The 14082-nt window shown below is 39.5% G+C and overlaps 2 protein-coding genes across 2 annotated transcripts; one reads left to right on the top strand and one right to left on the bottom strand.

Annotated features, from left to right (window-relative positions):
* Positions 1-3085: 3085 nt before the first annotated feature.
* tmem88a (transmembrane protein 88 a) lies at positions 3086-7672 on the top strand. The gene is made up of 3 exons (XM_034114047.1): positions 3086-3580; positions 4720-5028; positions 6153-7672. Exons 2-3 carry the CDS (start codon positions 4720-4722, stop codon positions 6438-6440), a joined length of 597 nt encoding a protein of 198 aa, XP_033969938.1. The 5' UTR covers positions 3086-3580; the 3' UTR covers positions 6441-7672.
* A 158-nt stretch (positions 7673-7830) lies between these two features.
* Positions 7831-13320, bottom strand: pcolcea (procollagen C-endopeptidase enhancer a). The gene is made up of 9 exons (XM_034114035.1): positions 13183-13320; positions 11222-11330; positions 10874-11132; positions 10158-10282; positions 9903-10039; positions 9000-9304; positions 8831-8908; positions 8282-8452; positions 7831-8182 (listed from the first exon to the last, which is right to left on the bottom strand). Exons 1-9 carry the CDS (start codon positions 13269-13271, stop codon positions 8052-8054), a joined length of 1404 nt encoding a protein of 467 aa, XP_033969926.1. The 5' UTR covers positions 13272-13320; the 3' UTR covers positions 7831-8051.
* Positions 13321-14082: the final 762 nt, after the last annotated feature.

Consider the following 14082-nt stretch of genomic DNA (forward strand, 5'->3'; position numbering starts at 1 on the left):
TGTGAAAGATCTCTTGATTAGCAAAAGACAGATATTGGTGTTTCCAATTGGAGGATTTCTAATGACTTTTGTGACCCCCTAGCCTATCTTCAAATGCCAAACTATTTCTCTTTATTTACAATACAAAATCTTCAATTTAAGTCCAAATAGTAACTGAATGTTAAATAACCATATTTTGCAAAAATACATTTGTATTTCTGCAAAATATGGGATCAAATTGTTGTATGTATAGTAAAAAAACTGCAGATACGCCTCATTAGCATCAGCATGTTGGCTATTAGCTGATATCATAGTTGTAGGCTCTTAGTCTCGTTTAATGTTATATGCATTACCACTTTCACATGCTAATACACTCTCATTTGGGTTACTACCACAATGGAAATAATCAACAACAATACAGGATTGGGTGTTTTTAGCATTGTATATAACCGTATAATTTTGATGTAACTATTGTAGGCTATATACTTGTATAGCAGTGGGCTGCTGAGTGAGTCAGAGTGAGCAGACTCAAAGGCTCATGCTCTCTCCCACAGTTCAAACAGCTCATGTTTCAGCTGTCTCCCACTCTGCAGCTGGCCACTGGGTGGTTCCACTGGACCAGCTCCTCAAGGCTGTCTTCAAAGGGTATGTTGAGAGAGAGGAGAGAACAAAACTCGTTTATTTTCCCTCCGACACTTTCCTGACACCATCTTGACAGCTGCAGCTGCTCCAAATAGTTGAGAAGTAGTCATCTAAAAGTAACAGAAAGTCATGAAATAATAATAATAATATCAAACTAAATGATCGGATTGTTTTTATGTTTAGACTGTGAGGTAGTGGTGGAAGAGGTACTGAGTCAAAGTAAAACCATTTAATAAAATAAGTGAACCCCTCAGTGTAGGAATACTCAAATAGTAGTCGTCTAAGTAAAAGTACAAAGTGTTACCATTGAAATATTCTTAAAGTACAAAAACTAAAATGCGTCTTTATGCGGAATGGCCCATTTCAGAATAATGTATACATTTTTGGATTATAATTATTGATGGATCACTTTGTTTATCTTTTAAATCTTACAGCTGGTTATGGGGTAGCTGATTTGTTTTACTGTTTGTAGACTGCTTTGTAAAACTATTTTCTTACTTACAACAATTCATCTTACAGTATTTTTTTACATTATATTATTAATTTAATAATTCAAAGTTAGTAAGTGAGTAAAAGTAAATGATCAAATAAAAGTCATGGAGTAAAAAAAGGTCAATAATTCCCTTTGAGAAGCAGTGGAGTAAAAATAATAACATGAAAATACTCTTACTTTATATTTAAAAAACTTTAGTACAGTGCTTAGTAACTATACTCCACAATTGTAGGTAATAATGTGACCTAAATGATCTGACCAAAAAAGAGACACACCTTCATACTGAACCTAATACTGAAACATATACTGTCAATAATAAAAATCCCGGTATAAAGTAATACAGTTGACGAACAATAAAACATTTTTGGAACAGCAAATAGCAACATTCTTCAGGGCGGTACTTATCGTCTTGTCTCGTTTCCTTTGCTATGTGTAAACCTGAGATGTTTCTTTCTGGTTGCTATTTTTGCCACCAGTCTGGAGGGTTAGAGGACAGGAGACTGCCAAACTGCAGATGCAGGGCCATCTCGTCAGGAACGTGGACACAGCAGCGGATATCCCGCTTCCAAGGACAGGAAGACTGCTCTTCCTCTACCAACCCCCTCAGACATTGACATACGCTTTTAAACAACACACTCTGTGGCATTGTTAATGACATAACCACCCTTTGCTCCTGCATTTTTTTTTTAGCCGACACACTAATGCCATAGTCTCTTTGATCATTTGTTTCTTGTAACGACTGTAAAAATACACTTACCATCTCCAGGGAATATATATCTACCCCTGTAAACAAATAGTGAATACACTGTGGGATGAAAAAATGAGTCTTCATATCAAAATACAAATTCCACTCTTTGAACTGAGCCCCTCACTTTCTTATCAGTCAGTCCCCTGATAGCTTCTTTCCCCCACCAATTTAGAGAGTGCCCCCACCCCCATTCTCATTTCCTTATGTTTTCTGAAAGCCGAGCTGTTTTTCATCAAAAGGTCAAGGGTCAATACTCTCCAGCAGCCTGGCCTGGCTTTCCCTAAACCTTCTGAATTACAGGTTTTGTGATTCTTGGAGTATTTGAGAAGTCCAATTGTTCACACCCTTTGTCAGTACAGTATAGTATGACTGTAGCATGGCCTCAGAGATGGATTACTGAACAGGTCTACCCCCCCAGCCTTCCCCTACAAAATGTCACTTAAAGACACATCCACCGACGAGTAAAGAAACTCAATTGACCCAAAAGAAACATAAAACTACTTCATAGAGATGCTAAAAAACTGCAAAAGGACACAAAGAGACTCACTGAATGTAAAAAGCAAGACATAACAACTCCAAAAGAGACGCAAAAAGAATACAAAAAGGCGCAAAACAACAGAAGACAAAAATAATTACAATGGGACAAAATAACTACGAAGAAATACAAAATGACTTAAAAGAGACAGAAAATGAACAAAAAACTACACAAAACAATATAAACACAAAGAGAAGCAAAGACACGACAAAAAGTGGCCAAACAACTAAAGATGCAAAATAAGCTAGAAAATACCAAAACAATTACAAAAGACCCTGAAACTACAAAGACACACATAAGGGACAGAGAGACATAAGACCACAGAGAGATTTATAAGAGACACAAAACAAAGAACAAAAAAGTATGTGTGTTTCTCCATTTCTGTGCCCAGTCACCCATTGTCTTATAATGTGCCCATGCTGACTGTTCCTTATACCTAATGGAACAGTCAGTCTTAAAGCAACTCATTGAGTTTACTGGCACATGAATATGCAATATAAATCCAGCTCTTCTTGTTTAGAATTTCAAAAACCACCTTATCAGTTTTTTGACAGTAGAGTAGAGAAAGTGAGTAAGGGTGCAAAGTGTTGGGGATTGGGCAGCATACCCTGACTACTCTAATCTCTCCAAATAAACACTCTTCCTCCCTCCCCCTGGTTCCAGGGGTTATCACAGAGCCCCTCCACTGCTCCCCTGCCCAGACCCCTTCAGCAGCCACTAACACAGCACAGCCTGTTCTCTGTGCATCAGAGGCAACACAGGATACACGCTTACACACACACACGCACACACTCATAAACACTCACGCACTCAATCATATCTCAAACTGGAGTCGGAGTGAGGAAACAGAATGTCAGGGAAGGAAGCGCTGAAGCCAGTGGGAAAGCAGAATTTTCCTCAAGTCTTCAGAGCTCTTTTCTGACCCAGTCAACAGGAGGTCTCAGGAAGACATCTGGGTTCACAAGAGCGGGCAAATACCTCAGGGTGGTTTTTATGAAATATTCCAGAACACAAAAAGGATTGTAGATTTAGTTGCTTGGATACCACTCTCAAGACCTGGATTTTTGAAAAAGAGAAGCCATACATCAGGAGGAAATTCTTTAAATTCTCTTTGTCTATTAGCATTAAACGCTCTCCAGGTTCTTCAGAGTCCCATCATCCACATCACCAGATCTAACGCACAGTGAGTACAACAAGCTCCATCTTAATTGTATTACAACCAAGTAAAGGAAACTTTATCCTGACCCTAATGAAAAGGCCTTATTTGTTCTATAATGAATGCAGTACAACATCCTATTGAAACAACTGGCATATGTGTCTTCACTTAAGTTGAGATTGTTGAGAGTTAGTTTGGATTTCCTTAAATTGATCTGGAAATAAGAAGGCTGCTTTAATGATGTCATCAAAAGGCTAGTGTTTGAGCTGATCCATGGTTAAGGGAAGACGTTGTGACATACAGTCACAAGCAGAATGTATACAAGTATTTTAAACAATATTAAAGTATTTTAAAAACTGAAGTTGAAAGAAGGTTTTCCTGAGATGTTGTACTAAGGAAGCATCACAAACAAGTAATCAGATGATAGAAGGAGTGTACAAATTAGTACTTTACTTTGAATGATGTTGAAAGACAGACTAAAAGGAGTGACTGGTTGTAAAACGTGTTCACATGGTACTTGGCAGAACATCAATAGCTGCTAACACACTTGAGATTAGAAGGAAATGGTGGAACTTGCCCCTGTGGCTTTCTCATCACTGAGTTTACAAAATTAGAGTGAATTGAAACACAGACATTTAAACTTGTACCTTATCTATCAGTAATGTGTTAAAAACAAATGTACTAAATCCTTTGCTCTTGGAACATTAAAGTCATAACATTGTTCTGACACTCAAATGACTGATTCATGGAATTGTGTTAGTTTCCCAGCTGTGCATTGTTCTTGGTCGTGGTTATCCTGGCGTTTAGAGGTGGGGTCAGCGGAGAACCATTTCCTCGCACTTAGAGCTGTGTTTAGTTATTTAGCTCAGTTATCTGTGTTGACTTTCCACACCTTTCAGCACATTATTTAAGGAACATTCTTTTAGCATTTTCCTTGATTTCAGTGGATAGGCTTGATGAATTGGAGAATTTTAATACAGAAAATAGACAAACTATTTCATATGATTTTTCAACAAAGTGCAGAATACTTGGCACTCTACTAAACACACAGCATCTCTCTACATTGTGAAATGAAAAGACCAGTTTATGCAGACTTCCAAATGCTAACAGCAGGATAAATTAAAGCAAATGCAATCCATACTAATACAAATGTTTTTTCTCTTCAGATGAGCCTATCACGAAACGGGACGTTGGAGAAGAATGTGTCCGAGCCGCCCCAGTCTGAGCGGGGCTCCCCCTCCAGAGCGGGGTCAGGGGTCGTGGTGCCGCCCCCATACTCTCTGGGCGGCACTGAGGCAGCTGACACCCCGCTGGAGTTAAGGGGCTCTTTGGACTGCTGGGCGTGCTCGGTGCTGGTCACTGCACAGAATCTGATCATCGCTCTGATCAACGGCGGGCTGGCCAGCGTCATCTTCGGCATCATCCTCACCCCTTCTCTAGCCATGATCATATTCGGCTTCCTCTGCCACTCCACGGTAACAATCTACTGTCTGCTGCCATTTTATTATTGCAACCTAGTGCTGTGTCCAAATTCCTAACTATGTCCTAATAGTATAAACTCATAAGAAAATGCGCGTCACAATGAAAGTTAAAGGGGCCCTATGTTGATTTTTGGGGGTTTCCTTTTCAGGGAGTGTGTTATATATGTTTGTGTGCATGTAAATGGTCTGCAAAGGCTAAAATACCGCCCCCCCCCCCCTGAAACTCCTCCATTGGACTACTTTTTTACTTCCATAACATAGTGACAACACTATACAAAACTCGCACTTCTATTGGCTAGCGCTCCAACAAATTGTATGCTAAGGGGGGGGCATCTCTAAGTGTTTGACTAATCAGAGCAGACTGGGCTCTGGTTTCAGACAGAGGGTGAAAAGAGGTGCTGCAGCACAGGCAGTATGAGAAAAATAAAGAGCTTTTTGAAGTAACATTAAAGCACGTAAACATGTCAAAGTAGAGACACAAAATACAAATGAACCTGAATTGAGCATAATAGGGCCACTTTAATATACCAGGAATCTTTAGTGCAGCAAAGGATTTAGACTGACAGTCAAACTGTGACTTTCAATCAAACCGCAGAAGAAAAAGAAAAAATGTTTTCCCAGACATTTGATACTGTTTTCCAAGAGTTAACTGGATCATCCTGGCACTTAATTGTTTATTATCTTTGCAGCTGTGACTGAGCTGCTCTAATTCCTGTGTGAATATTTGATTACTCACCTTTCCAATGAACTCTTGCATTGTGTTCCCCATATGTGATGGTGAAAACCTTTGTTTTATATACACACACACACACACACACACACACACACACACAGAACAACCTATAGTTCTAGGAGCAGTCTGTTTTACTCATGTTTCCAGATGACATTGTGGGGACTCACCTTTCTTTTAGGGATAAGATGAAATCTCCATAATGTAAATAATTATATTTTAGGGTGAAAATATGGTTTAAGTTTACATTTAGGCTGAGGTCAAGAACCTGTTATGGTTAGGGTTACTGTTATTCTTCAACAAATTCGTTTAAATCAATTGAATGTCCACTAAAGTGGATTTTTGCACCATGTCACTCCTAACTCCTTCCCTTCCTTCTTGCCCTCAGGTGCAGCCCCACGGCACTTCTCTGTACTGCTCAGACATCCTGGATGACGGGGGCTGCGTGGCTCTGCTGGTTGTGGGCTTCCTGCTGCTCACCCCCCTGCTGGTCCTGGCTCTCGCAGCCTTCTGTCGCCTGGCCCGACACCTCCAGCTGGGGATGTGTTTTATTCCCTACAGCCGAGCCGTCTACAAGAACCTGCCGGCCTCCCGCCACAGGAGGGCCGATGCAGGGGGCTGCTGCGGCCAGCAGGGGGCTTCAGAGAGGGAGGGGAAGGGGAGTGTATGGGTGTAGGAACACACAGGAGAATTGGATATGGTTGTAATATGCATCCCAGTTAAATAATGAGGGTGGCCTGGCTTTCTTTGTTTGTTTTTTACCTATTTGCCTCTTTTTTTGTATCATGTTGTACAAAGCCATCATATTTCGTTGGTAGTTTTGAACTCAATATTGCTTTTTGTTAACAATTAAATGTATTGAATGTATTTTATACCTTTTTACAATAAAGTGTCAGTCGACTTGCAAACTGAAACAGGATGGACTGTGAATTTAGAAGTTTAAAGTTTAAAGAAGCATGATATACATTAAACAACATTTTGGGGGGACAGATGGGACATTTGCTTAATGCCCACCCTCCCCCAGCTTAAAATGTGTTCCTTTTACCAATGTTGAGACAAAAAGAACCTGCACCCATGCTGAAAACAGTAACGAAGTTTCACATTTTTGTCCAATGTAAACTGAACTGGAGTGGCATCCGAATGTAAAGGCAAAGCATGTGTTTATGATCTTATCATTTGAATCCAAAGACCTTTGTTCGACAATGTTGTTTCAGCTTTTCTTTAGCTGCCAAACACTTGTTGCCTATTCTCCAATGTCTGAGTTACAAGCTACTGTTGGTCTTCATGTTGTAGGTACATGTGTTATCTGGTCTTTTGGTTATCATTTCTTTATTTACACTGCTTTGAGTTCTACTTAGAAGTACAGTATATTAGCAGATACATCACACGGTCATGTTAACAATTTGGTCCTATTTAACTTTCTTTAAAACTGTTATTAGATCATAATTGTTTGAAAGTTATACTACATGTCTAGATTTTGAATTTATTTTTTGAATTTATTTTTTACCTTCATCTACCTCTACTGGTCATTTTTAGTAATTGCATATTTTTTCCATTTCTTTACAATGCATTGACAAAAAATATTGTCATGATAATGAATCTTCTTAATGTAAAAAGACCCTCAGAGTTAAATAGCTTTTCTTAGCATCATCTTGGAACGACAATCAATAATGTGTTCTATTCTGCTTTAGCCATTATTGTTATGAAGAGGCGAGTCCGGCCCTTTGTGTTTGTTTGTTTGTTATCAGTGTAGAAATGGTAATTAGATATTGTAAAAAATATATACACATGTGGATACACATTGATGATGTTTTTGACATTTCTGTTTATTCAATAAGGAGTATCTTAATGTAAAAAAAGTATACACTTTTATATATTTGAATAATTAAATAATCAATAACCTCCATATGAGATGTGACCCCCTTAATGGTAGACCTGTCGTTTCTAGAAGAAAGTTGAATTAGCAATACAGTAGCTTAGTTTGAGTGTAATACCCTTTAAATCCACTAGGTGGGATCAGACACACAGAGAGAGCTAGAATTACAAAAAAGTATGCAACCAAACCATTTGAAAGATATATAAAAACCTTTATTCATAGAATTTACCAAGGTAGGTTAGGTGTGGTAGGTGTTTGCATACAAAACAAATGTGTATTCCTTTAAAATGGTGGATAACACTGTAGTTATGTGTATCTGTAATACTGTGCTTTAGTTGATCTGTATTTCACATTGTAATGTCTGGTGTTTGATATGTCATCTGAATCCCCAGCCTCCACATGTGGGTGAGGTTAACATGGTTGGTTGTTGATATTCATTAATAGTCTGTGATGAGAGGCTTTGTATGGAGCTGTGAATGCGCCGGGTTCCAGGGTACCGCGTCCTTCTCCATCCACTTGACCCATGATAATGTAGCTGCCACCTGTTGAAACGGAATAAATCATAAAAAAAGGCAGGTTATATATTTTGAGAGTAAATGGAATTGCCATTAAACTGTTTAGTGTTTTTGAATTCAACATACCTTTGCGGAGCAACGGGCACTTCTTGCACTGGGACACCAGTTTAACCAACATGGTTTCTCCCACTTGTGTGATTATCAGTCGACCTGCTTTGTAGACCTTAGTGAGGGAGATGCTGACAACAAGAGTCCTTCGGGGCCCCGGGGCCAGAGAGGTCACCTTCCCAGTTATCACTGCAAAAAGAGCGCTCAGTCAGAATTTCTGATTGGTTTCTTCTTGCTATCTGAACAGTATGAAATTGACCACATTCTTGCCTTTTCCTTTGATTCATAAATTGAGGGTAAAACAAACAACTTTAAAATAATCTGTAGATTAATCCATAACGAAAATAGTTGCTATTTTTGTGACTTATTAATGTATACTTGAGTATTAAGATGTATCCATTATTTTATTTGTATTATTATTATTACTATCATTTCATTTCGGATTTGTCAACTGTTATGTAGTTAATGTATGTACTTAGATGTGTTTATTTTGTTATGTATGCTTTGTGAATAATTTCTTAAAAAAAGAAACTGAATAAAATAAATAAAATAAAATAAGAAGCTTACAAAATTCACTTGCACAGAAACTGGTCTTGATGGTTCCTTCTCTTTTGCAGGCTTTAGCACACACAGGGTTTTGAGGGACTGGAAAAATTAAGAAAGAATACAAAATGTCCTTTAGATATATCTTCTGCAAATTAAAACACAAGTATGGCGACCACAAAACTTCACCCACCAGGCCTCTTTCTATTTGGTCTTGTGACAGGGACCCCTCTGTTGCCTTGTCCACGGCCCCTCGTGGGCTTCACTGGTTTGGTTGCCTCTGTGGGCACATATTTGGGTGGTGGTGCCGTAGCGACAGGTGCAGCCGGTTTTACAGCAGGTTTTGGGGGGATGGACCTGGTGCCCGCTCCTGAGTCGGATGTTGGTATCTGAGTACCAGGTGGGACGCTGGTGTATTCAGCAAAGAATCCATCCGATGTCACACTTTGGTCAGACACAAATTGGACCAGTAGCACATTGCTGCTGGTGATGAAGGGCCTGGATATAGACAGGAAGGAGAGGAGGTAGAAGTTAAAGGAATACTTAACACACAATATTATAATTTGTTTCTTCAATTACTCAACCCATATTACCAAGTAAAGAAAACATTGTTTTTCTGGCATGCATGGTGAATAAAACAAAGAAAAGTATTGAAGAGATGAAGAAAATGTGGGTCGTGTTTAACAGCAAAGCTATATCAAAACATCATGTTGGACCTCAAGCAAGTTCTTAAAATAGTTTTAACAAAATGCAAAGGTTTAAAAGTGAGTATATGACTGGATGAATGACTTGGATCATACTGCAAGAGTTCTGTTAATGTTTGTAAACTGATTTTTTTAAATATATTTCTTGTTGTCAAATTTGGTGCCCGTTTGTTTCAATTCATCAAGACTTGTCCCAGTATTTTAATTCATAGTATATCATGGAAACAATTTGGATTAGCAAAAAAAATGTCTTCAAGAGTCTCAGGGGCCCTTAACCTACAAAAGAGCAAATAGTTATTTATAATAACAAATAGGTAGGTAAAGTATTCCATCAAGAGAAGTCGATCAAAAAGCTTTAAGCCAACAAACATCTTTAGTAATCTGTCACTCACTGTGGGGCCCGATCTCCACAGTATTTCCCGATCAGCCGTGAATCATCTTTCTCTCCACCGTTAAAGAAGGCCACATAGTCAAACCGACAATAGGAATCACCCTCCAGGACGAACTTACCAAACTTAACCTGGATTGCCTGGTAAATAAAAAGAACAAGATACAGAACTTCAAATAATCACTTGAACAGTTGTTGTCCAAGATGGTTGTGTAAAGACTTTGGGAAAGGATCTGTTGGGAGTGAGAGTGCTGCGGACCATGTCAGGCTCCACAGTGATGAGCCAGGAGCAGCTGGTCCCTGCAGGGTACTTGCTGTCGGGCCAGTTGGGCGTCTTGATCTCTCCCTGGGCCTTCGTCATCTTCCCCCCACAGAACTGATGGTCTGAAACAAGTCATACACTCTCTGTAAGAATAATGACTCAAGAGGAAGTAGACTTTAAGAAGTATGGAAACGAGTAATCTTCTCCCTACTTATGTCGTCTTTTGTGATATTTTCCACATACTATTCTTTGTGGATTTTTTGTGATATTTTCGCCATACTATTTCGTTTTTTGTGATATTTTTGACATACAAAACTATGTTGTTTTTTCTGATATTTTCGACATACTATGATTTTTTTTAAATAATTAAGACATACTATACTATGACGATTTTTTTATATTTTTGACATATTTTACTATGTCCATTTATTTTAACAATACTATGTTGTTTTTTGTGATATTTTCAACATACTATACTATGTAGTTTAATGTTCATTAAAGAGTCTTAGTTCATATAGAATGTCATAAAAAATATTCTTTGTTATATAAGAGTTAGTGAAAAAGTGACAGTAAAATTACACAGTATAGTTTGCAGTGGATATTTTACTTAAAAGTCATAGGATATATATATAAATATGTCATGACAAATACCACAAAAGTGTTGTAGATTAGTAAGCCTCTAAAAAGTATTCAAAATAATTCTGACCACATACCATCTACGTATGGTTTGGCTCCACTGAAGTAGGCCACAAACCCTCTGCCCTGCGTCGACTCATCAGACCCCATCTCTAGCATCATGCTGTTTGTGGTGGAAATAAGAGCGCCAGGACGGAAGGTTCCACAAAAGCGGCCTAGTTTTTGCACCAGGTTGGACTGGCCATTGTAGACATCCAGATAGTCGTAGCGACATTGTGAATCAGCCTCCAGGTCAAAAATTCGGAAAGTGAGCATGACTACAGTTCCCTCTGGGACCTGGAAAACAAAGACATTGTAGTCTATATGAGTCAGATGCTGGAAGGAAGGAGTCAGTATTTAGACATGTTGCAGGGTGACTGACTCACGGTGATACGCCAGATACATTTACTGTTGGGTTTGTAAAAGCTTGGGAACCCCTCACTGCCCACAAAGCCTGAGTCTGAGACCAGGTCCCCCCCACAGTGGAACACAGGCCTGTGATGAAGGAAACACAGAGGTAGAAAATAGCATGGGCAGTTCTAACAGCATTGTAGGTCAATGACACAATAACACATGTATGTACACAAACCCAGAGTCTCTTTAAACTCCCACAGATACAATCATTTTGACTGACTTCCTTTAGCAGTTCTACTACTAGAGCTATTTTAGGAGTTACTGGAAAACTGAGTGTACTTAAGGTCAAGTACATAACAATTGGAGAATCAAAAAGAAAATAAGCATAGTCAACCCAACATCAAGCTATGTGTGTCAACACTTGAGCTCTGTACAGAATGTTTGATTAAGATGATTTATTAAAGACACCCTGTTTGCTTCTGGGGGTTTCCCCTTTCCTTTAGTGTGTTATATAGGTTTGTGTGCATGTAAATAGTCTGCAAAGGCTCAAATCTGCCTGAAACGCCTCCATTGGACTCCTTTGTTTACTTCCGTAACATGGTGACATCACTATGCAACACTCGTGCTTCCATTGGCTAGCTCTTCATCACATTATACTGATAGGCTAAGGGGCGGGACATCCCTAAGCTCACAACTGAGCCAGCCAGCTAACAAATCAGAGCAGACTGGGCTCTGGTTTCAGACAGAGGGTGAAAAGAGGTGCAGCAGAACAGGCAGTATGAGAAAAATAAAGAGCTTTTTGAACATTAAAGCATCGAGACATGTCACAGTAGAGGAACAAAATACAAATATGAACCTGAAAATGAAAATAATAGGGCCCCTTTAACGTGGACTCTTATTCCCTAGCTCATATTTCATTCTAAATCAGAAAAATATTACAACCTTAAACAAGATGTAAGGCCTCACTTTATTTGAAAAGTCACATGATGATGCTGACTGTTAAAATAAAAAAAGTAGTCACTATCAAATAAACAGTTTATGAAAAAATTGTGTTGTGTTTTATAGGAGTTGACATACATTTGATAGCTTGCTAGCTACATGCTTTGGTTTATTACAGATGTTGTCAGCTGGCTGATTCAGTGTTAGCTCTGCAGCATTTTGTTTGAATGTTTACCATAGAAGCGACTCTGTAAAGAACAGATACTTGTTTTCTATTGTTGCCTTGTTCGATTTCAGTCTACAGCTGGCAATAACATTTTACAGCTGACAAACTGATCCAACAACGTCATTGTGCTACTTTCTCTAGTAAATTCTGTTGCTTTCCAGACATTCACAGAGCTCACTGACTTTCAAAACATGAACATTCCTATAACAGCCTGTTGCAAGCAGGGATGCGAAAAGCCCATCTATGAGCCAACAAAGAATATGCCTGTTATTGTAAAATGTTATTTCTTCATGTTCAAATATTCAGTGTTATGTTTGGCTCAACTTGGAAAATGATGTGGTTTATATTACTGTCATATTACTCACGACATTTCACAAGAAGCAACAAGGTTACATTGACATCCCCCATCCTGAAGTAGTAAACATGTAGTTAGATACAGTGGAAAAACTGCTTCCCACAAGCTCAGGCAGCAGAACCCCAGCAAAGTCAGACGCCTGCTGATTAAAGTGAAAATGTCCGCAGCGAAAGCCAAGCTGCTCTGATTCGACCCCACAGGCACAACCAAAAACATTCACATCTGTGGCGGCAGAGCCACTGCAGACTCAGCATGCCTCATGTCACATCACGAGCCAAAAACCAACAGTGAAGTGGAAAGAATTAGCCTACAAAGACAGGAAGGAATTCACAGTGTTTCAGTCCTGACACTGCTGGCTGTTGTGAAGCTGATTAGCTGATTTCTCAAGCTAAGAAAAGTAGCCTTTCCTAAAGTAATTAAAACAAAGATTATTTAAAGCTGTCCATGAGACATTCCTGAAGCCTCGTCCTCACCTGGTGTAGTTGCTCTCCTGAGCCCGGGTCCATCCTAAACTCAGAGACAGGAACAGGCAGAGACCCCAGATGCAGTCCACATTCATCATGATGCAGCGTTCACAAAAAGCCAAGCAGACTGTTGCACGAATAAGGGGATGGTAGCAGGAGGCAAGAGGAGTCAGATAAGGGGGGGGGGGCTTGCTTGCTGGGGATAGGCGGAGAGTATGAAGGAGGGGGGGGGAGAGAGTTCTAGAATGGAAGAAGAAACGGACAGAGATGCTGAGCGGACAACAGCAGCGACAGGGAGGCATAAGGGGGGAGGGAGGGGGGAGAAAAGGGCCAAGGCTATAATTAAAGCCAGATGTTTCACCATAATAATCCTGGCTTCAATATAGCAGAGAGGACAGCAGATGCACGGGGGGGGGTCAGAAGTTGTGGCTGAGGTTTTTTGCGGACATAATGAGAAACTTTGTTGTTACTTTTTACAACAGGTTTCCGGTTCTCTACGTGGTTGAAACTTCAGCTACAGAGGCTGTATGTCTGGTTTGGATAGCTACTCGCTCCGCCGTTAACGTCCATACTGAGTCCCTGCCTGATCATTATGCGGAGTGCACAGGTGGGTGCACAGCCCGAGGCTCTATAGGCTGTAGTGCTCAACCATTAAACCATAAATCTTTACATTCCACAACAACTCCCCAGGAATAAACCTCGTGTTCCATGCACTGGTCAATTTTGAGATTTTTTGGACCATTTTGCTTCCATAACATTTCTTCTTTCAGAAATAGGAAGCCTCCACAGTACAGATTTAGATGTGATATTTTACTTCACTATTTTAGTAGAGTCTTCAGATTTTTCCTGAATTCACCAAAAGTTAGCATTAGATAAAAGTGCAGTTGGTCTAGCTAGGTCAGGTGAATT

Source organism: Trematomus bernacchii, unplaced genomic scaffold (assembly GCF_902827165.1).
Source record: "Trematomus bernacchii unplaced genomic scaffold, fTreBer1.1, whole genome shotgun sequence".
NCBI lineage: Eukaryota > Metazoa > Chordata > Actinopteri > Perciformes > Nototheniidae > Trematomus > Trematomus bernacchii.